Source organism: Phocoena sinus, chromosome 4, assembly GCF_008692025.1.
Source record: "Phocoena sinus isolate mPhoSin1 chromosome 4, mPhoSin1.pri, whole genome shotgun sequence".
NCBI classification, from domain to species: Eukaryota; Metazoa; Chordata; class Mammalia; order Artiodactyla; family Phocoenidae; genus Phocoena; species Phocoena sinus.
The window spans coordinates 77,510,776-77,535,750 of record NC_045766.1 but is presented as its reverse complement, the minus strand read 5'-3'; the positions used below and the strand labels follow the sequence as shown (position 1 = coordinate 77,535,750).

At 35.7% G+C, this 24,975-nt stretch overlaps 1 protein-coding gene across 1 annotated transcript in view; it reads right to left on the bottom strand.

Annotated features, from left to right (window-relative positions):
- POLQ (DNA polymerase theta) overlaps window positions 1–24,975 on the bottom strand; it is a 115,220-nt gene that overhangs the window by 13,986 nt on the left and 76,259 nt on the right. The window contains exons 20-26 of the mRNA XM_032631419.1: window positions 19,916–20,109; window positions 16,299–16,436; window positions 14,879–15,053; window positions 12,317–12,443; window positions 11,619–11,740; window positions 3,777–3,961; window positions 966–1,077 (exon numbers count right to left, since the gene is read on the bottom strand). Of these exons, the coding sequence (XP_032487310.1) occupies window positions 966–1,077; window positions 3,777–3,961; window positions 11,619–11,740; window positions 12,317–12,443; window positions 14,879–15,053; window positions 16,299–16,436; window positions 19,916–20,109 (1,053 nt within the window). The remainder of the gene's footprint in view (window positions 1–965; window positions 1,078–3,776; window positions 3,962–11,618; window positions 11,741–12,316; window positions 12,444–14,878; window positions 15,054–16,298; window positions 16,437–19,915; window positions 20,110–24,975) is intronic.

Genomic DNA, 24,975 nt, shown 5'->3' with positions numbered 1-24,975 from the left:
TATACTCTGTTAAATTTATCCCAAGTATTTCATGTTTTTTGATGTTGTTGTAAATGGTTTTATTTTTACTTCATTCACTAATTGTTTATTGCTAGTATATAAAAATACAACTGATTCAGGGACTTCCCTAGTGGTCCAGTGGTTAAGACACTGCATTTCCATTGCAGGGGGCATGGGTTTAATCCCTGGTCGGGAACTATGATCCCACATGCCATGCTGGCATGGCCAAAAAAAGGAAAAAAAAAAAAAATACAACTGATTTTTACAAACTGACCTTGTATGGTGGGAACCTGTGCCAAATTTAGTTATTTGTTCTAGTAGTTGTTTTTGTTGAATTCACATGATTTTCGATGTACAAGATCATGTCATGTGTGAATAAAAGTTTTTCTTTTTGGGGACCGGGGACAGGGTTGATTACAAAGGGGCATAAAGGAACTCTCTGAGATGATGAGGTGATGGTTCCATACCTCAGCTGTAATGTAGACAGTATGATTGCGTGCATTTGTCAAAATTCATAGAACTATACAACTAAAAAAGGTGAATTTTATTGTGTGCAAATTACCTTAATAAACTGCCAAAAGAAGAGAGAATTTAAAATGGTGATATTCAAACTGCTCTATAAAAGCAATTTTTCTCTCACAGTTTCTGGTACATTTGCTCAATGGTTTACTGTTTCAAGATAAAGCTATGTAAACCTAAAGCACAGGACAATTCCTAGATTTTATAAGATTTTCACAACGACACAGTAGCATATACATCAACTTCATTTTGCTATTCCATTTCTGTCCCTACTTTTATGAAAAAAGCACATCTCTAAGTAAGGTTGATGTTATTTAATCAACAATGCTTGATGAAAACTTCTGTTAATAGAAAATTCTGTAACACAAATTTTTAAAAATATAATATGGAAAGAGAGTTGAGAAGAATAGTATCTAGAAGATAATTAACATTCAATGCTTCCTTACCGGTATATCTGGATTTGAAGGAGTCAATGTAAAAAGCAGCATCATTTTCTTTAATACCCATCTGCTCTCCCAAAGATTTAGCTCCCATTCCATAAATGATTCCGTAGCAAATCTGAAAGGGACTCATCACACTCAGTAAGTAAATTATAGGTCATAACTACATAAAATGCAAACATAAAAAGTTCATTAGGATTGAGATTTGGTAAACTTTTCATAGTGAGTCAAAGAAATGATTAAATTTGCTTTGGTGGGTTAGATCCATAGAAGCTGATATCCAGTAAGCGCTTTTACTGCCTTTTAGCAATACTTTTTGAGGTGCGGGGAGAAAGAGAAGAAGGGGCAGAATATGAATGAATATGAGTGTGTGTGTGTTAAGAAAATAACCCTAGTAGTTTAAAAGGAAATATTTCTGACTGTCATTTATCCAGAACTCTTCAGAGAAGCTTTCTACTCCTCATAATACTTCATTAACTGCTGCTTAAAGAAGTGCCTAGGAGTCAGGAAAGAGAAGCATTACAAACATTCCTCTCCTCACCTTTGAATAGCCCTAAAAAAGCAGAAGAGTAGACTACATGGCTTCATAATAGGGAGGACGTCATTGGAAATAAATATCCTCTTCATCTCACAGCCACCTGAAATCCCACAATTGCAGAATTCATTTGGGTTAAACACAAACTTTTGAGAAAATTTTGGGAGTAGTGGAGGAAAATGGTCTAAATAGGTCAATAAAGAAACTGATATAGTAATAAGTATTGCCTGGGTTCAAATCCTAGTTCCACCATTTACAAGAGGTATTATCTTGCACAATCTACCTTGTATCTCAGTTTCTTCAACTATAAAATGAGGACAGTAATACCTACATCATGAGTTAGGATTAGATGAGTTATTTTATATATGTGTGTGTGTGTGTGTGTGTGTGTGTGTGTGTAGGATACCACCTGACATAAAGCAAGATCATATAAATATTGTTAAATAAAATTTAAAAAGATAACTTGCAAAAATTGATTATCAAAATCCAAAATACTTCCCAAAATATTTTTTTTTAATTACATTGAGAGGGAGTTTTTTCACTCCTGTTTTCTTTTCCTTTTAGGTCTTTTTACATTTTTTTTTATTAATTCAGATATTACTTAGTGCTAGCTGATATCTCAGCAAGACTGAGATCTAGATTAGATGGTTCAGTGCATGACGATTCAAGAAAAATAAACTGGTATATCATAAACACTATTAAATCATGCAAGAACTTATTAAATAGAGGCAGCTATCATCAGTGTATAAATGTTTAGATTATGGAGTCAGAATGTCTAAGTTCTGTCATTCTGAACTTATCCTGGCTCCACCACTTATAGCTATATGACCTTAAGCAAACTACTAACTTTCTGTGCCTTGGTTTCCTCCTATGTAAAATGGGAATAATAATAATAAAACCTATTTCGTGTACTTACTACGAGGATTAAATATTGGACTATTACCTATTTAACTTAGGGTTTGATTCTTGCTAAATGCAGGATTTACTCTGAGAGGATTAGATAGAGAAGACAAAACTGGCTTTCTAAATAGTGGAAGAAACAAGTGTTGGTGCTAAACAGGCAGTGGTGAGAGGAAGTGTTTCATGCCTAATGAGCCAGTCAAGAATCACAGCTGTGAGTAACAAGAAGTGTAAATGTAAAACTAGTAAAGCAGGATCTTAAAAGTGGTGTGCCTTTACCTCAGCCAACAATCCTGCTCTCTTGAAAAGGGCATCAGATTTCCCACAGGTCATGTGATAAACAAGTATCAGTTGTTAATTTAGGCCAGGGAACAGTGTGAATGTGGCCTTTGATTTTCCCTGTGCCCAACAGTCATCCAGGAGTAGGAACTAATATGGGCCTATGTGAAAAGTCCAAGGGCAGTATGAAGTTTTACAGGCAGATTAGCTAACTAATGGCCTCAAAAGACTAAAAAGTTGGGTTTCCCTGGTGGCGCAGTGGTTAAGAATCTGCCTGCCAATACAGGGGACACGGATTCGATCACCGGTCCGTGAAGATCCCACATGCCGCGCAGCAACTAAGCCCGTGCCCCACAACTACCAAGCCTGCGCTCTAGAGCCCGTGAGCCACAACTACAGAGTCAGTGTGCCGCAACTACTGAAGCCTGCACGCCTAGAGCCCGTGCTCCGCAACAAGAGAAGCCTCTGCAATGAGAAGTCCATGCACCGCAACAGAGTAGCCCCCGCTCACCGCAACTAGAAAAAGCCCGTGAGCAGCAACGAAGACCCAACACAGCCAAAAATAAATAAATAAAATAAATTTATTTTTAAAAATAATAATAAATAACTCTTAAAATAACTAAAAAGCTAATAGTTATTGATTATAATCCGCAGCTCAGCAATATTTATTTTTCAACAAACATTCAGGGAGCATCCTTCTATAAAAGGCACCATGGCTCAATGCGTGTGAATATAAAAAGATAAATATATGTGTGCTTACAGACTAGAAAGAGATTTTAAAAATACACACACACACACACACACACACACACACACACACACACACACACACACAATATCTACCACCACCACCACAGTATCTACCACTAATGCATATAAATTTCCCAGAACTAAGTAGGCTCGGACTAACTCTACCTGATTCCTTCTATTGACTCTACAAAGGAAAATATGAATACCATGAGACAGGCTCAGGTGAACGTTGTGAAAAATCCAAAGAGGGAGAAATCACTCCTCAACCACAAATGATTGAGATAGTTAAAAAAAATTTTTTTAAATCGTAAAAATTCTCCTCATTTATGTTAAACATGTTCAGTAAAGACCACCTGTTTTGCTTGTTGCCTCAGATCATCCCCAACAGACTCTGGCTCAATCATCTTCCATTCAGCTGCAATACTCCTGAAAACATCAGCTCCAGTGTTTAGTACTTGAATAAGACGATGATCGTGGGATAAATGAGCTAAGATCCTCAGCTCAAGTTGAGAGTAATCAGCAGCTAATATTAAACCACCTGAAACAGAAATGATTTTAGAAAAGTCGGTACAAAGACAAAACCAAGTTTTATAACACTGAACAGGATGACAGAAATTTAGTTCCAACATACAACCGTGAGATCATGTAAAAAAGCTCAAATCAAAAAAAGCTAAAACCTTGCTCTTAATATGATGCAATTCAGCTCTGTAACATGTAAAAATTTTTTGCTTAGCTTTCAAGGATATGTAATATATGTAAAGCCACCCTTGACCTCTGCCCGTTAACCACTGTGGTAGTGCTTTCCTCAGTGTTCCTATAGCACTGATACATAATCTAAAATGGTTCTTTCATGCCTCTCCCACGTAACACTGAGCCATTAGGGATGGGAGACAATCTTCCTTTGCATTCTACAGAAATGCACAATTCCTGGTACCTAATAGGTCCTTAACAAATGGTTGTTGAAGGAATGAATGAATGAGTGAATAAAGAAACTGGTTTCTAATGTGTGCTGACATTTTAAGGGGTGTGGAGAGAAATGTGTGCTCTGCTTTGAAAATAAACTTGCTCAACAAAAAAAGGTCAAGTGGCCTGTATGTGAAAAAGAGTATTCAAATAATTAAGAGGATTCAAATAATTTATCTATGGACTAGAAATGACTGGATATGCATGGCAAAAACAAAATAGAACAAGCAAAAGCACAGTTAAAGAAAAAGTAGAAAAATATTTGCAACTGATATCACAAAGGACTCATTGCTATATTGTATAAAAGAGGTGCTATATAAAGCAATTATACCCCAATAAAGATGTTTAAAAAAAAAAAATAAAAAAAAAAAAAAAAAAAAAAAAAGAGGTGCTATAAATCAAGAACAAAATATAAACAAGCAATTCACAGAACTAATAAAAACAAAAGAATCTTAAACCTATTGAAGAATGCTTAGCTTCATTCACAATAAAAGAAATGCAAATTAACTCTATAACAAGAAACAATTCTTTTCTACTTGTAAAAATCCAGAGGTTGGATGGCACATTCTGTGGCAAGGCTGTGGAGAAAGAAACACTCATACATTGTTACTTGGAAGTAAATGGTAACTGTGTCCCATTAGATGGCAATTTGACAATATCCATCAAAATTAAACAGGCTTTTTACTCTGTGACTCAGTAAACAAGCCCACAGGCTGCTGCAAAGATTATCTGCACACAGATTAAACTGGCTTACGTTCAAATTTCTTTACTGATAATCACAAGTCTTCAGCATAAAAATATTAAACAAAAAAACAAAGCAAACAACAGTGTATACAGAATGCTTATGCTTGTGTAAGAACAGAGGAAGAAAATAGTACGTATTCATATTTGCTTGTATCTGCATAAAGAAATACTGGAAGGATATATAAGAAACTCAAATATGTAATTAACTATAAGAGTTATACATAACAGGGTAGCTAGGACAGGGAAGGAAGCAAAGTTTCTCAATCTATACCTTTTAAATATTTTGATTTCTGAACTATGTGAACGAATAACCAATTCAAAAATATATAAATACTGATTTGAAACAAATGACCACAACTTTTATGGCCTTTCTGCCCTAAACAAAATAAAACTGGACAAACTATATGAAATAACAGTTTTCAGATGTTGGACAATAGGCAATACAGGACTACAATCCCTGAGAAAGGGGAAGGAGAGGGGAGATAAGAGGAGCCATGCAACTGTCTCAAGTTTCTGAATGGAGGCAGCGCAGGGAAAGAGATGAAACAAAGCACTGTGGTCTCTGAGCTGGAAGAAGAAAGTGTAATTTGGGCCTGCTGAGGCTGCTAGAACTTGTGAAATTTGGAGAGAAAGGAACTTTGCATAAAAGGATCACCAGAAATATGCACAGCAATCCCTTTGGATTTTTGACCAAATACTAAACTGTGCAGGGAGAAAGTTCAGAGAACCAGGCAAAGAACACTAAAGATATAGCTATTATCAAACTTGATAATAGCTTGAACAACATACTCTTGAATGTTGAAAGATGTTCAAGCTCTGACCAGACTGAGTGGAGAAATCCTGCTGAACAACTTGAGCACAAAGTAGAGACCGCAGTAAGGCCAAACCTTACAATGATGGTTAATCTAGCCCTAGAGTAAAGGCTACTCTAAACGTCTCCTCACAAAGTTTTAAAAGACTCAAAATGATCAAGCTGATGTGAAAGTAAATTAACTGCCTGCCAGAAGAAAATGCTATAAATGAAGACGACAAAATCCAAAGAGTTAACAATGTAGTACCCATAATGTTCCGCATACAATAAAAAAAATACTAGATATATGAAGAACCAGGAAAATGTAACTCTGACTAGGAGAAAATTCAGTCAATAGAAAAATGACTCAGAAATTACAGCGATGATGGAATTTAAAGAAATATAAAAATAATGATGGAACAAATAGTGAATTACAATAAAGTAATGAAAACTATACAAAAACTTAAAATTCTGAAACTGAAAATACAATATCTGAAATGCAAAATTCACTAAAAGGATATAACAGCATTTAGACACTGTAGAAAAAAAGATCAGTGAACATTAAAACAGTCAATAGAAAATATCCATTGCAGTACAGAGTTTAAAAAAATGAAGAGGGGAATAAAGAAGAAAAAAAGTTTCAGTGATCTGTGGGACTATACTAAGTGGTATTACACATGTATATTTGGAGTAATAGGAAAAAAGGGCAAAATATGGACAAAAATATTATAAGAAATAATGGTTGAAAATGTTCCAAACTTAATGAAAAATATAAGCACATAGATTAAGAAGATGAAAGAAAAAAAAACCTAAGTGGACTCAGGAAATTCAGCAAACTCAAAAGCCCAAATAGTAAAGCATAAAAAATCACCCAGAGACTCACACCCAAATCAAATTGCTAAAACTGAATAACAAATTTAAAAAATCAAAAAAGCATCCTGGGAAAAAATATATTATGCTTGGAAGAATAGCAAGAAAAATAGTGGTGTACTTCTCATCAGAAATAATGCAAACCATAAGCTAATGGAAATATATATTTAAAGTGCTGAAAGAGAAGGACTATAAACCCATAAATCTATGTCAAATTAAAAAATCTTACAAAAGTGAGGATAAAATAGAGAAATTTAGACATGGAAATGCTAAGAGAAATCACTGTCAGTAGAACTGCACTACACAAAAAACCTTAAAGAAGTCCTCTGGGTAAAGAAAATTGGTAACAGATGGAAACTTGAGTCTACTTCAAAGAACAAAGAGTGCCAGGAAGGGTAAAAAAGTGAACAGACAGAAAAGACACTTTTGTTTCTTGATTTCTTTGAAAGGTCATAACTGTTTACAGCAAAAAAAAAAAAACTACATAGCAAAGTTTATAATAATCATAGAAGTTAAACGTATTACAAAAAATGGGAAATGGAAAAACACTCCTTACGTTATGGATGAAGTGGTATAAAATTATTTGAAGCTAGACTGTGATGTGATGCATATTGTAAACTCTAAAGTATCTAAGATATAGAGTTAAAAAGATAATAGAGGAGCTTCCCTGGTGGCGCAGTGGTTGAGAGTCCGCCTGCCAATGCGGGGGACATGGGTTCATGCCCTGGTACGGGAAGATCCCACATGCCACGGAGCGGCTAGGCCCGTGAGCTATGGCCACTGAACCTGTGCGTCCGGAGTCTGTGCTCTGCAACGGAAGACGCCACAGCAGTGAGAGGCCCGCATACCGCAAAAAAAAAAAAAAAAAAAAATAGAGGAAATAAAACAATAACAAAAATAGTCATTTACAGTTTTTAAAAAAGAATAAAGAACAGATAGAACAAAATACAAATGACAAGACAATAGACTTAAATCCAACCATATATCAAGAATTATTTTATTTTTTTAACGTCTTTATTGGAGTATAATTGCTTTACAATGGTGTGTTAATTTCTGCTTTATAACAAGGTGAATCAGCTATACATATACATATAGTCCCATATCTTACATTTAGTAGTATATATAAGTCCATGACACTCTCTCACTTCATCCCAGCTTACACTTCCCCTTCCCCATGTCCTCAAGTCCATTCTCTATGTTTGCATCTTTATTCCTGTCCTGCCCCTAGGTTCATCAGAACCTTTTTTTTTTAGATTCCATATATATGTGTTAGCATACGGTATTTGTTTTTCTCTTTCTGACTTACTTCACTCTGTATGACAAACTCTAAGTCCATCCATCTCACTACAAATAACTCAATTTCATTTCTTTTATGGCTGAATAATACTCCATTGTATATATGTGCCACATCTTCTTTATCCATTCATCTGTCGATGGACACTTACGTTGCTTCCATGTCCTGGCTACTGTAAATAGAGCTGCAATGAACATTGTGGTACCTGACTCTTTTTGAATTATGGTTTTCTCAGGGTATATGCCCAGTAGTGGGATTGCTGGGTCATATGGTAGTTCTATTTGTAGTTTTTTAAGGAACCTCCATACTGTTCTCCATAGTGGTTGTATCAGTTTACATTCCCACCAACAGTGCAAGACGGTTACCTTTTCTCCAGCATTTATTGTTTGTAGATTTCTTGATGATGGCCATTCTGACCAGTGTGAGGTGATACCTCATTGTAGTTTTGATTTGCATTTCTCTAATGATTAATGATATTGAGCATCCTTTCATGTGTTTGTTGGCAATCTGCATATCTTCTTTGGAAAAATGTCTATTTAGGTCTTCTGCTCATTTTTGGATTGGGCTGTTTGTTTTTTTTGATATTGAGCTACATGAGCTGCTTGTAAATTTTGCAGATTAATCCGTTGTCAGTTGCTTCATTTGCAATTTCCTCCCATTCTGAGGGTTGTCTTTTCATCTTCTTTATGCTTTCCTTTGCTGTGCAAAAGCTTTTAATTTTCATTAGGTCCCATTTGTTTATTTTTATTTCCATTTCTCTAGGAGGTGGGTCAAAAAGGATCTTGCTGTGATTTATGTTATAGAGTGTTCTGCTTATGTTTTCCTCTAAGAGTTTGATAGTTTCTGGCCTTACATTTAGGTCTTTAATCCATTTTGAGCTTATTTTTGTGTATGGTGTTAGGGAGTGTTCTAATCTCATACTTTTACATGTACCTGTCCAGTTTTCCCAGCACCACTTATTGAAGAGGCTATGCTTTCTCCACTGTACATTCCTGCCTCCTTTATCAAAGATAAGGTGACCATATGTGCGTGGGTTTATCTCTGGGCTTTCTATCCTGTTCCATTGATCTATATTTCTGTTTTTGTGCCAGTACCATACTGTCTTGATTACTGTAGCTTTGTAGTATAGTCTGAAGTCTGAGAGCCTGATTCCCCCAGCTCCATTTTTCTTTCTCAAAATTGCTTTGGCTATTTGGGGTCTTTTGTGTTTCCATACAAATTGTTAAATTTTTTGTTCTAGTTCTGTGAAAAATGTCATTGGTAGTTTGATAGGGATTGCACTGAATCTGTAGATTGCTTGGGGTGGTATAGTCATTTTGACAATTTTGATTCTTCCAATCCAAGAACATGGTATATCTCTCCATCTATTTGTATCATCTTTAATTTCTTTCATCAGTGTCTTATAGTTTACTGTATACAGGTCTTTTGCCTCCTTAGGTAGGTTTATTCCTAGGTATTTTATTCTTTTTGTTGCAATGGTAAATGGGAGTGTTTCCTTAATTTCTCTTTCAGATTTTGCATCATTAGTGTATAGGAATGCAAGAGATTTCTGTGCATTAATGTTGTATCCTACTACTTTACCAAATTCATTGATTAGCTCTAGTAGTTTTCTGGTGGCATCTTTAGGATTCTATGTATCATGTCATCTGCAAACAGTGACAGCTTTACTTCTTCTTTCCCGATTTGGATTCCTTTTATTTCTTTTTCTTCTCTGATTGCTGTGGCTAAAACTTCCAAAACTATGTTGAATAATAGTGTTGAGAGTGGACACCCTTGTCTTGTTCCTGATCTTAGTGGAAATGCTTTCAGTTTTTCATCACTGAGGATGATGTTGGCTGTAGGTTTGTCATATATGGCCTTTATTATGTTGAGGTAAGTTCCCTCTCTGTCTACTTTTTGGAGGGTTTTTATCATAAATGGGTGTTGAATTTTGTCGAAAGCTTTTTCTGCATCTATTGAGAAGATAATATGGTTTTTCTCCTTCAATTTGTTAATATGGTTTACCACATTGATTGATTTGCATAATATTGAAGAATCCTTGCATTCCTGGGATAAACACCATCAAGAGTTATTTTAGATAGTTAACTGAACACTACATTTAAATGGCAGAAATTTTCAGGTTAAATCCATATACATTTAATTTAAATTAATTTTAAAATTTTAAACAAAATCAGTATAAAATATTGTTGTGTTAAACACAGTTTTGGGGCTTCCCTGGTGGCGCAGTGATTGAGAGTCTGCCTGCTAATGCAGGGGACATGGGTTCGTGCCCCAGTCCAGGAAGATCCCACATGCCGCGGAGCGGCTGGGCCCGTGAGCCATGGCTGCTGAGCCTGTGCGTCTGGAGAGACCACAGCAGTAAGAGGCCCGCGTACCGCAAAAAAAAAAAAAAAAAAAAAAAAAAAACACAGTTTTGTTATTTAGGTAAGAATAAATAAATATCATGAAATATTATTTGGCCTTAAAAAAGAAAGAAATTCTGACACAATTGCTACAACATGAATAAACCCTGAAGACATTATGCTACGTGAAATAAGCCAGGCACAATAGTACAAATATTATATGATCTCGAGTGGTCAAATTTATAGGGACAGAAAATAGAATGGTGGTTGCCAGGGGCTGTGGGAGTCCAGGGGGACAGTTATATTTAATGGGTACAGAGTTTCAGGTGGGGATGATAAAAAGTTCTGGAGATGGATGGTGGTAATGGCTGCACCACAATGTGAATGTACTTAATGCCACAGAACTGAATACTTAAATATAGTTACAATGGTAAAATGCTGGTAGTTCATATTTAAAAAGCAAAGCTGAAAATTGCCAAATGGGTTATACTATCATAGACCTGAATTCACCCTTGGAATATAAATTTCTGACAGAATTCAAATAAATTCAGCTGGTTAACTGCACTCACCCAGAGCTGCCAGGTGGTAAAAAGAGCAAATATGTATACAAATAATAGGGATGATCTGGGAGATAGATCATGACTTCCAAATGTTTTGATGACGAGTACTGAGGAGAGGTCACACAGAAGTCAGATAGCCTTGAGGGTTACCCCCTGCAATAGGAAGCAGCAGTGGGGAGAAGTGGAGAAGAAACAAAAGAGCAAAACAAGTTAGAAAGAGACCAAAAAAAAAAAATTGTGTCCTTAGAGGTCGGGGGGGAGAGAAATTGAGGAAAGAGAGGGTTAACAGAGTGACAAATGCTATAGAGAAGTCAAAGAGGATGACAACTAACAAAATTCACTGGATTTTGCAAAAAGGTTTACAATGACCCAGGATTACGGATTACATGATTTCAGCAGGATGCTGAGCAAACAGCACAGAGGTTTCCCACAGAGCAGATCATGAAGACAATAATGACTGACTGTTATAAACCTGGCAACATGAAGGGGAAAAACAGGCTCCACCAAAGAGAGGGAAGATGGAGGAACTAATGTATTCTTCTGAGTCTTATTCATAAATCAGGCTTTATCAGTGCTTTGAAAACCATTCCCACAGCAAAAAGAAGCTCAAAAACTATCATCGGTCACCTTACCTGGGAAAGGCACAAAGGCATGTCTCATGCTAACTGAAAACGGCATTCCTCTGTCTGAGGCTCTCTCCTCCATCTTTGCCTGGTGCCTGAGGTTCAGGCCACAACCCTTCTTTTTTCCTCCTCTGTTGTGCGAAAAACATCATCAGCTGGACATGAAGTAGTCTTAAATATATGAAAATGGTCTGAATTTTTCAGTAAGTCAATATTTCCATCTAAGAAATTTAAAAACCTTATTTGAAACACACTTTAAAGCTTAACAAATATACTAGACCTCGTTCAGCAAACCTTCAATTAAACAGGAAGGTATTTCTGTAATAACCTTTCCCACAAACTGTTTCACTCAATTCAGTAAATCTCATTGACCATATCTAATATAAATGATCTGTGCTTTTTCTTCCTTTTGTGAGCATATGAAGAGGGCAGGAAGGGGGATGTTCCAGACACTGCTAAACTTGTCCCTTTAGTATTTGACTTAAACAAGCATATAGTGCTGGTTGATTTAATTAGTGACCCAGATTTTCAGCTTTTTGCCATCAACTAGCTTCTTTATAGACAGACTCAGGATTTGAAATAGAATAGAAATGTGTATGCCTGGAACAGAAAATTAAACTGATTTCATTATTTGTCCAATAGGCTATTTCTGAGCCATTCATACTCCCAAAAGTATATTAACCCAAATAAAGAGAAATAGAGTCTACCTGCCCATAGGACGTAGGCCTTTGCCTAGGGCTTGGGAAGGTGGGCTTTCTTCTACTAGTGTTGGCATTTTGATCTCAAAATCTCTTGGCACATTCTGAATATTTGGTTCTATAAAGGTTATTCGTCCTAAAATCAAGCAGAATGAAGACATAAAATTGGGGGGGGAAGGGAAGAGGGGAAATCTGACATTTACTTTAACATGAATACCATTTCTGAATTATCCTAAAAATGCATGCTCTGTTATTGTTAAACTAAATTTAAATGAAATACACTTTATTATGTTCATGTGTCTAAAAATAACAAGTAGAAGACCAATCGTAATATAAGTGAATATATGAATCAGCTACAATACAGTGTTTTATAATTAACCTCATTCTACAGAAACAATCCCATGATAAGAATATGATATATCATACTATTTCTACGCTAAAATGAGTACCAGAAGTTAGCACTATAAAATGCTAGCTGTTATACAAATGAGTAAAAGACAAATCAAATGGATCTTAGGAGAAATGACTGTCGAAGCCTTTAAAAGCCAGGAACAAACAAGATACAGAAAAGAGGATCTGAAGCAGAAGAGCAACTGAGTGCTGAACAGGGACAACTGGGGCCACAGGAGTTAGGCCACAGGATGCAGGAGATGGAGTAGTAGTGAGAGATGGTGACTAGAACGTTACTTTCTAGATATCACCTGGCCAGTTTTCCTCCTCCTCCTCATCACTTATCACAAGAATCAATAACGGTAGGTAGCACTGACATGACTAGAAACTAGAATCAGGTGGCTAGTACATTTTCTTGGAAACAGAAAGCTATTTGATTTAATGCTTATGGCCTTTAATTTCCCCCAAATATTTTACATTTTATTTATTTATTGGATGAATTTTTCAAAAACACACAGGTGTTGTTCAAAAAGTTCGGGTAACTGACTGCTACTGCAGTTTTTATCATACACATACAGTGACCAAAAAATTCTGTTTTATGATACTCTTCATTCTAACAGGCTCTCTACTAGCTACTGTATGTAATTCCATCTTCTTTAGATGAATCAGAGATCTTAAGTATCTCAGATACTGTTTTTCTGAATAAACTCCTGATACTATATCCTCGTTATTTTGATTTTAGCAAAAATTAGTGTTCAATTAATGGTAGATATTATTACACTTATAAGCATTAAATGGCCTAATCAATTTTATAAAGCTAACAAATAGCACAGGAAAGAATCCAAGTCTCTTTCTGCCTCAGCACACTGTCTTCTCTTCTATGATACTATCAATACTTAATATTCAGGTCTAGTGTTTGAATTAATGAGGTAACACTGGTAGACAAATAAAATGGCAAAAGTAAATTACAAAACATGAATATAGCTTCATGAAGATTAATTCTAATAATGAAAGGGCTTTACTATAGTTAGGTAAGCTTGTATTTCTAAAATATTCTTTAAATGTAGGCATAGTATAATGAAAAACAATCAGGAAAACAAGGAATTGATGACTTTCTGCTTTACAAGCAACAAATAAATGTGCAAAAGCTTTGAAAACTCTAGGTTGATTGTTTTTTCACCAACAAGGATTTATTTTACATAAGTTTACAGCATTAGCATATGTTTCAAAATGAAACTTAAAACAGGGCAAGAAATAGGCAAGAAGTACCAAGAGGTTAGCTAAATGGGGAGAAGGAAGAGGAATTGTTTAGAACAGAGACTAAGCAAGCAAAGAGAAAAGCAGCTCCTCACGGTGCCCCCGTCCTCAATAACAGCAACAACTGATAATGTACCACGCATCATTCTAAACACTTTACATGTACTGATCTATTTAATCCTCAGGATGACCCAGTGAGGTAGGACTGTTATTATCTTGTTTTACACATTTGGAAACTTGGGCACTGAAAGGTTAAGTACCTTGTCTAAAGATTCTCAGCACCAAGATTCAAACCTTGTGAAACTGTGATATCAAAGTCCACATTCTATACCACCAAACTAAAATGCTCCCTCTATGAAGGAGTTAATGCTGCCCTTTCTTCCACAGCACATTGCATTTGACAAATATGTGAAGTTGTGCACTACCTAGAAAAAGAATGCTTTTTTTTCTTCATGAGATTACATGCATACTGATCCCAAGAGGGCCAAAAGACATGCAAAGGACTCTACACCTTTCTTTTCCGATTGAGTAAAGTAAGACACTCCCTTATTACCGCACAGGCCTACTTAGATTCAACTTGGAGAGACTCTTAAGAGATTCAGAATAGGGCTGGGACTGAAATTAGATAAGATCACTGACTCAAATAAATATTTAATTCCTGGCCATACTCTCATCCAATCTCAGACATCCAAGTTACTCTATACAGTATATGAAAGCAGGAACTGTTATCTTACTAAATTTCATCTCTTTATCTACCTGATATTCACCTATGCTTTGGATGTAGTATGCGTTTCATAAATGTTTATAGAACTTCACTGAACCCAATGATCAACACTTGAATTCCTTGGTCGTCATAAGCAAATATTACATATGAATTTTTTTTTGCAAAACTGGATATTATCCATACTTAAGATTTCTCATTACCTGTAGCAGTGTGTGATTGTGATACAGGATAGATTCTTTCCATTCCAAGGAAAGGATTCAGACGTTTTTCCCGCTGCAGGGGAAAGACCACTTTGGTAATAGCATTAGTGATTCTTCTCCACTCTAATATCAAGCCTGGTAAAGGATGTAATGCCCTTAATTTATTTAAAACATCCTGCCAAAGAATTATAATAAAGTAGGATCAGATTCTTGTCCAAATTCCATAGCAAACTAGAATCTCTTTTAAGTAAACAATATAATCTCAAAACTAAATTTGATAACTCCTGTATCTAAACTCAACTTTACTATTATAAAATTACTATTTGGGTTTTTTGGAAATCACCATAATGATAAATCTATAATAACTATAGATTATAAAATGTAAACATGTTAATGTTGAGTAATGTCAATTTACATCTACTATTAAAAAAAAAAATCAATGAGATGTCAACTTAGTAAAACAGCTGCTTCCCCACACCCCACCCAATTGTTTACATCATCTCTTTCCTTTATATTTTCCTCCTCCATTGCTCATGTGATTGTAAGTTTCCCAGTCTTTTTTTTTTCCTTCTTTTTGCCATAATACTTTCATAGTCTTTGTAACAAGGAAATTTATTTTTAAAACTTTGAATTTTCCATGCTACAGACATTCAATGAACCATTAAGGAACAAAAACTTGTAAGGTAAAAGGGCCAATGCAATTAAATAAAAAGTTTTGCTACAGAATGAAGCTGTGGAAACTTCCCCGGGGCAGGCAAGTCATAATTAATAATATTATGGTCAAAATTCTACAGAATGGCAACTTGGACTGCTCTCTCCATGGCTGTTGTGGCTGTACTTTCTATCCTTATTTTCCATTGATAATTCATTCAGTAAAAGTATAAAATTAAGGCTTTCTCTCTTTTGTCCCATGTATACAGTTTCCATGGGTTGTGATTCAATTTGACTTTGAAATTAACAGATTAGATTCTCAAAACAAATGCATGGAAAACTTACTATTTTGCTCTGGAATTGAAAAAAACAAACTTTTATTTATATTGACTGTCTTCTTATTTTTTAAATTCTTCCATACCTTTCTGTTCATGTTCATATAACGACAGAAATTATATTATACTAGAAGTCCAAGAGTAGTGCATATCAATAATTAATGTCTATATAGGTAAAGGTTTGAATCTACAAACCTTTACACTGTTTTAATGATAGGAAGGACACAACTGCTAACTCAGATTATGATCCAGATTTTCCATGCTGGAATGTTTCCATAGTGTTTGTGGGCAGCTGAACAAAAAACCAATTTGTTTTTGTCTGGATAAGTTCAAATGGTGTACTACATTGGATCTTGATTTCATCAGCATTCTTTCAGGACACCAAAATGCTAAAAGTAGTTCAGATTCTGCCCTGTGACTGCCCCAAAGAGCACCTTACTAGTGCTGAACTGTTTTCCCAGCCTTAGCTTCCATCCATCATCATTCCCTCTTCTGGTAGAACCCAAAGTTTTCTTGCTGCCTTGGTGTTTTCTCTCTCCATTTGGTGGCAACTTCAATTCCAAAAATAAAACCTGCAAGAAATTAATGCTTCTTTAGTCAAGAATCAAATCACAAGTATTATCATTCAGAAAACATTTTAAAAAGTTATTCGAGAAAAGATTCTATACATTGCAACATGGGTTGTAAGAATTTTTTTGGACAATTTGGAATTATCACATTTAATAAATAATGGCAATAAAATCTTATGTCAAGTAGGCTGTCCATACCCTAATTTAGTCAGTATTAGATTAATAGCAACACCAGGCTCTTAAACAGTCAAGAACACAAGAATGTATATATTCTGTGCTGAACGACTGACAAACTATTGGCATTGCGACTTTAGGTTGCTCTGATTATAAGCTCACCTAAATACTCCTTGATGTGGTAACCAATGCGGCTGCTTGATCATTTAAGCCCCATAGAGGATAAACATGGGAGCCTTTGTGGCTATTGTGTGATCACAAAACTCAGAGAACACTAAAGTAGGAAGGGGCCCAAAAAGCCATCTAATTCCACTACCACAAGGCTAGACCCTGAGAGGCCCTGGACAAAAAGCCAGAAGGTGATTGATCCAATGCAGCAATAATGAAAGTTAGGGAGTGGCCAGTAAGCACCCACTGAAGAAACTAGGCTTACACGGAACAGGGATCCAGGCTGTGGGTCAGAGGGAAGATCCCATGTATACCTTAAACTCACTAGTTCTTGTTAGAGGGGTTCCAATTTAGGCAATTCAGAACACTATCTACTCTTTCTACTCATTCATTTATATACTTTCAGTAAGATTTATTGAACCTTGGATTATTTTCCCAATAATAATTCTAAAAATTGAAACCCTGTGCATGAGAATTTTTTCTACAAGTTGGGCCAGGGGTGGAAGTAAAGATATACCTGTTTCCCTAGAACAGTGGTGATGACAGAAACAAAAATCTGGTTTCAGTTTTAAGTAGTGTGAATAACTGGGGTCCTAGGCATGAAAATTACTGAGGCTTACTATGGATGTTAATAACTAACTTGCCCAAAGACTGTGTTATATAGATATGAACGTATGCACACATAAGGATTGGGGTTGCTATATTTAGCAAATAAAATTACATGATGCCCAGTCAAATTTGAATGACATGGAGCATACTTATACTAAAATATTGTCCACTGTTCATCTGAAATTCAAATTTAACCAAGTGCTGGTATTTAATCAGGCAACTCTAATATACATATCAAAGAGTATATAAATGAATGGCAGCAGAGAAGAGAGAAGAAAATAACTGAATAGAAAAAATGAAAGATTATTACAATAACAATAAATCAACAACCCCAGGAAGGACGACCTATCATAATTAAGACAATTTAAAGATCTCAAGTTTTATCTTAAGCTTCCATTTTTGGTGAATCCTTCAGAATTAATTATAAAAACTTCACACATAAATTCTCTCTTCAGGTCTTAATTAACACATCTGTGACTGAGGGAGTTGAACTGGATGGGAGCAAGAGACACTAATATTTATTAAGCACTTCCTATGTGCCAGCCATCAGGCTAGGTGCTTTAACATGCAATCCTTATAACAACTTTATGACAAATCTGCAAAGTTTAGACAGTTGGAGAAACTTGCTCAAAGTTGCATGCCCAAAATGTAGTAGAATTAAGAATTAGAACCCAGAGTCTTCTAACTCTAAAGTCCTTTTTCTTTCTACTAACCCATGCTTCCCTCTAGACCAGGAGTCAGAAACTTTTTCTACAAAGGGCCAGACAGTAAATATCTGTCACACCTTTTCAACTGTGCCATTATAGAATGAAAACAGCCACAGGCAATAAGTACATGAACAGCTATAGCTGTGTTCCAATAAAACTTTATTTACAAAAACAGGTGGCAGGCCAGATCTGGCCTGCAAGTCATATTTTGCTGATACCTTCTCAAGACCAGTGCCATCCAAGAACTTTCTGCAATAATAAAACTGTTCTATATTTGTATTGTCCCATATAGTGGCCACTAGCCACCTGCGCCTATTGAACACTTGTAATGTGGTTAGCATGACTAAGGAACTTAATTGATATATTTTATTTAATTTCAATTAATTTAAACTGAAACAGAGATAAGTGGCTAGTGACTCCTTTATTGAACACTGCAGCTCTAGATGATTAGTAACATCTTGCCTATCTGAAAGATTCAACTTAAAATCACCAAGGATAAAACAATCAATGTATGAAAATGTTAGATTACCTTTAACATAACTTCCATTTTAACATGAAGACCTAAGAACAAGCCAATAATATCAAAGGACTTTTATTCTAGGCCAGAGTTTGGTCTAGGCCTAAGGCCCACATGCCTTTGCACCCATCTGAATCACAAGAGTACTGGTTCTTGCCTTTGCCCCAAGCCTACTTGTGCTGATATCCAGAGATTCTATATCTTTGACAAGTTCCCCATGTAATTTTAGGTGTAGCGAGCTAGGTTCTGGCTTGGGGACTTGTGGACTAAAGCAATCAAAAGAAAGTATTTTAAAACACCCCAAAAAACACCACTGAATTCAATACAAATGTACTACGTGATTAGGAGAAACAAAGTTCCCCATTTTTTAAAAACACGTAACTGTGGCTAAAGGGGGGGGGCATGCGTAAGCCCTTTATATAGTATTTATACAACACTTACTGTGAGATAGGCACTGTTCTAAGTGTTTTACATTTATTGCTTATTCCTCACAACTCTATGAGGTATTTCTAACATGAGGTATTTTACTGATGAAGAAACTGATATAGAGTTAATGAAGTGGTCCAAGGTTATAGAGTTAATTAATAAATAGAGCAGGTAGCATTCAAACCCAAGAAGTCTGGATTTAAAGTCTATAATACCAATATGCTATAATACTGAATCACATCTAGATAACAATAGAACTTCAAAGATATCAACAGTAAGCACCCACCCTGTATCGGTAACTCCTCTAAAACAACCCAACCACCCTTTATGGAGTGTGGGGAGGGAAGAGAACACCAACTTTTGAGGGGCGGCGGGGGAGAAGAGTAAACTATGTCAAAATTTATCTAAGATGATAAAAATATTAGTAGGTTTAAAAAAGCAGAGCGTTCCCAAAATCCCTTTTTCACTAACACCTAAGAAAAATATCTAATTTTGCAGTGAAGAAGGAGTGAGAGTTCATGAAATGACTAACTTCATGGAGAAACACCTACACTGTTATACAACTACCACTATGGATCTCATTCACACAAAAAGTATTTACTGGGTGCCCCTTCTGTTCCAGGCAAATCTCCTTATGGAACACACATTCTAGGATACTTCTTTACTACCTTCCTATTCATAAATATAGGTATAAACTTACAAAGGAGATGTTAGAATATTCTATCTCCAAAGTATTCTGGTTAACTGATTGTTTTATTTTACTGATCTTTGGTATTTAGGTAAACACACTTATGAAACACACACACACACACACACACACACACACACACGTTTTTGCTTTAAAAGTGACTTTTCTAAATTTTTTATTCCCATCATACAACCTCAGCGATGTCATCTGAACTGGTGAAAGAAAAACTATGGCCAGCTAGTTGATAGGCCTGAGTCTCAATTGCATCCAGTTTGGCTTGCATTATGTGTTTCTGACTTTCACATTCTGCGGTACTAAAGCCGATTCCATTTAGTTCTAGCAAGGCCAAGCAGTACTGGGAGGGCATCTCCACTTTACAGAAGACATCTGGAAGAAAAAAAGAAAGCAAAAAACATTAATTCACCAGCTAAGTGACTAGATCAGCATGATTACCTAAACATACATAGAATTTTTCTGGGAGAATCAGAGATGCTACTAAGTTATCCTTCAAGATCCAGTCTTTTGAGCAGCATTATCAAACCATCATTGAAAGGTATTAAAGTACTTTCCACTTTTCCACTTGAGTATTGGATTACTATCTGTGTCCATGCAGAGTAAAACAGGCAATCTTATGAACAACAGTCTGAATTATAAGAGATTGCATTTCTCCCAAGATGATGTTTCTGCTTCTACTCTTAGCAAGAACAAGGTAGCCAATCTAATTTGCTAAGCTGACTACAAAAGGTTAATTCACCAAAATTTTTTCCAGTATTCCTGGTCCCATGGTATGCAGGCGTGCACAAAGCTAAACATGAAGGCTTTATATTTTCCAATGCTCTAAGAGTAAAGAATAAGATTCCTGAAGAATCAGAGTATTTTTCTATCTGCTGACATTTCTCAACAGAATAGTCACTCTAAATCAGTTTTCCCAGTATGTTCTTTAGAATATTAGTCTCAAAAATACTCTATAAAAGGCTGGGATTGAGAGACACTGTATACTATGAGTTTCATCATTTATAAATTACTCTTAGATGTTCATGATGCCTGTTAATATATTAAAGGTTCTGAGTAGAAATGAACAAAGACAACTATTTAATTTTGTTTTAACCAAAAGTCTGAAATCATTTGACCATAAAACCCTTTAGCTGTATAATACTTATTAACATTGTGAAAAGTAAGTGTCCATAGAACATTCTGTGGGAAATGCTATCCTAAAATTGTTAAGAAAAAAATCCATAACAAAGATTTCTGCTCCAGTACTATGGGTCACTAGGACTCTGTGTAACCCTGGCCTGCCTTCCCCAGCTCCACATACACACTTTTTTTTTTTTTTTTTTGGCTGTGTTGGGTCTTCATTGCTGTACGCGCGCTTTCTCTAGTTACGGCGAGCGGGGGCTGCTCTCTTCGTTGCGGTGCACGGGCTTCTCTCATTGTGGAGCACAGGCTCTAGGCGTGCAGGCTTCAGTAGTTGCGGCATGCGAGCTCAGCAGCTGTGGCTCATGGGCTCTAGAGCACAGGCTCAGTAGTTGTGGCACATGAGCTTAGTTGCTCCGCGGCATGTGGGATCTTCCTGGGCCAGGGATCGAACCCGTGTCCCCTGCATTGGCAGGCGGATTCTCAACCACTGCACCACCGGGGAAGCCCCCACACATTCTTTAAGGCACTCTTGGTCTCAATCAGCAGGCGAAATCGCAAAGGACACCTGTAACCACCCCCAAAAGCAAACAATTGAGAGCTACTGGCCTCTAATAGTCAGAACATACTGGGCAGTCAGAGCCTGGCTTTGGAGACTTGGAACCAGAGCAGAAATTCATGTGATGTGGGACCAGAGAAATAAGGAACTAGGGTCAGAAAAAGAAGAGTCAAGAGTGGTAGGAAGCCAGCCTGGATTCATAAACAGTAGGAAGAAACAGGGTTGCAATGGGAATGGAGTCCTACTGCAAAAAGGTTGAGGGAATAATAGATTTTTGGAGTAGCAATAGGAGGAGAAGCTGATTCTCAGACTTCTGTTCTGAACCAAAACTCTCAAGAAAAGCTAATGTAGGCCTTGGATGAAGTTTAGCTTAGTAACAAGCAGAAGCCAGAGCATAGCCTTTCTAGAGGAAGACTTCCCCCAAATAAGCCCTGCAGGGCTCTACTGATCAAATCTTGTATAATTTCACAAAGATTATAAAAAATATAAGATAGCAAAGAAGTATGAACTGGACTCAGCAGAAACAACAAATGACAGATTTAGATCCCTAAGAATTGCAGGTATGGAATCATTAGAACAGAGCACAGCTACGAATGAACTATCTACAAAATCAAACAAGATGAACAGAAACAAAACAGGAAAGTGTAAATATGTCAATAATCACAATGAATAGAAACACATCAATCATCATAATAAATTGCTAAATTTGTAAAAAAAAAAAAAAACCTGATAGTTTGAAAAAGAAATAAGCTATACTTTGTTTAGAAGACATCTAAAAAGTAAGGATCTAGAAGGTTTAAAGGGGTAGAAAAAAAAGATATATGAGGGGCTTCCCTGGTGGCGCAGTGGTTGAGAGTCCGCCTGCCGATGCAGGGGATGCGGGTTCGTGCCCCGGTCCGGAAGGATCCCACGTGCCACGGAGCGGCTGGGCCCGTGAGCCATGGCCGCTGGGCCTGGGCGTCCGGAGCCTGTGCTCCGCAGCGGGAGAGGCCACAGCAGTGAGAGGCTCACGTACCTCAAAAAAAAAAAAGAAAGAAAAGAAAAGAAAAGATATATATATGAGGCAAATATTAATCAAAAGAAAGTTGATGCTGCCATATTCATTCCAAAAAATAGATTGAGTAAAAATCATATTAGTGGAAAAGCTAGTCACAACATAATGATAGGTTTAATGCACCAGGAAAATACATCAATTTTAAACCTGTATGCACCTAATAAAATAGTTTCAAAACATATAAAATTAAAATTACCTGAACTACAGGGAAAATCAGATATAGAAGATTTAAACAACAACATTGAATTAACAGACATTTATAAAATTCTGCATCCAGAATTAGAATACATACTATTTTATATGCACACAGAACATTTACACAATAGTTCAAGTTTTAGGTTACAAAACAATTATCAAAAGACTTCAAAGAATGGGTATTATACAAACATGTTCTCTAGCTACAACACAATAAAGATTGAAGGTAATAATGAAAATATGAAATAAAAGTTTCCAACTATTTGAGAATTAAAAACAATCTTCTTATAATTTATAAGTCTAAGAGGCATACCAGAAAATGTTAAATATTTAGGATAAAACAATGAAAACAATATATGTCAAACTTGTAAGATATAATGAAAGTAGAACTTTGAGGAAAATTTATAGCCTTAAGTACTTAAATTAGAAAAGAAAAACATGATTTTAAATGTAATGAGTTTAGTGTCAAACTTAAGAATTTAGAAAAAGGACTGCAAATAAAGTCAGGGGAACTAGAAAAAAAGAGATTACATAAATGTTCACAGAAATCAATGAAATAGAAAACAAAAACAACAGGAAATATCAAAGGCAAAAGCTGGTTCTTTAAAAAGACTGAAAAATTGGATAAACTTCTAGTGAGATTAAACAATAGTATTATGAAAGAAAAAGATGACATAACAGATAAACCAGAGATATAAAAAATCAGCAATACCTTTAGATAAATTCTTAAAAATATATATAGCTTACCAAAACATAACCAAAAGATATAACTGAATAATCTTACCGTTATTAAAGAAGTCAAAGTAGTAGTTAAAAATATTTCCATAAAGAGAGTTTACAGGCAAATTCTACCGAACTTTTAAAGAACACATCATTCCTACGATACATAAACTCCTCCAGAACAAAAAGAGGCTATATTCATCAACGCATTCCATGAAACTAGAGTAACTCTCTTACCAAAAACAAAGCACAAGAAAGAAAAATTACAGTCATTTTACAACCAATGACTTGGCAAAGTAGAGACAACGTAATCAGCAAGATTTCTTTCACATTGCTGTTTAAAGAACAAACTTTATACAACCATTCTGGAAAACAATTTAACATAATCTTGTACAGTTGAATATTCCCATTTCCAAGATGGAGCAATTCTACATGCAAAAGAAATTCTTGCCCAGTGTAGCAGGAGACATGTAAATTTATAAGAATATTTATAGAGAAATACCTGTTATAGCAGAACAAAAGAACAAAATAAAACAAAACTAGAAACAACCTGAGCATTCACCAAGAGGAAAATGGGTAAATACATTTTGGTGCACACACACGCACACACACACACACACAAAACAGTGATATATTACAGAGCAGTGAAAATCAATAAACTACACATACTTGCAATAATATGCAGGAAACTTACCAACATGATGCAGAGCAAGTAAAACAAGACATAGTGTGACAGATGTTTTATAAAGTTCAAAAACAAGCAAAACCAAATAATACATTGTTTGGACTTAGACATATATATGCTAAAATTTTTAATTAAAAATAAAATTTAAATAAGAAAATAAGGGAATGATAAACATAAAACTTGGGATGTACAAGGAAGGAGGAGCACAAAGGTAGACAAATGTCTAAGTTATGAATGTGAGTTAACAGTTATCATTATATTATTAAAATAATGGTGAATAATAAGAGGACCATACATGGACCAATGATGATAGTGATCATGAAAGAAAGATTATGACTAATATAAATCTGTACAGCTGAGGTCCTTTGAAAAAGAGAGAAACCAACTCACTCCATACCTAGAAAATCATCTAATCTATGTTCAAACTATCTAGAAAGGACCTAATTGATCAATGTGAAGAGGACAGGATACTTTGTCCTGGTTCAAATTAAGCAAAGACACATTGTACTATTAGTATTAATTCATACCCAAACAAAAATCAGCTCTCTATGGGGAGAAAGTCAGCTAGAACATACCTCTCCAACAGGCAAGAAGATGAGAAAAGAAAAAGATGAAGATTCTGGAGGCCCATTAAAATTAACAAGCACATCCTGAAATAATTATTTTCAAATAAAATTTGATAGCTGTCCACATTCTCTCCAAAAGACTCCCTTATCTCAATGTACTTCAATTCTATGGATTCTGTGAATAAGAAATATTTAACACTGTACAAGAATGCATTTAACACCTCGTGGTCACCCACTTTTGAATCTGCAGGGAAAAAAAAGCTTTCAAGGCACATAGAAAGAAATTGTGAAAGTTAAAAATTACAAATCTAGAGGGTTTCTTGTGCTTTTCTGGAAAGGA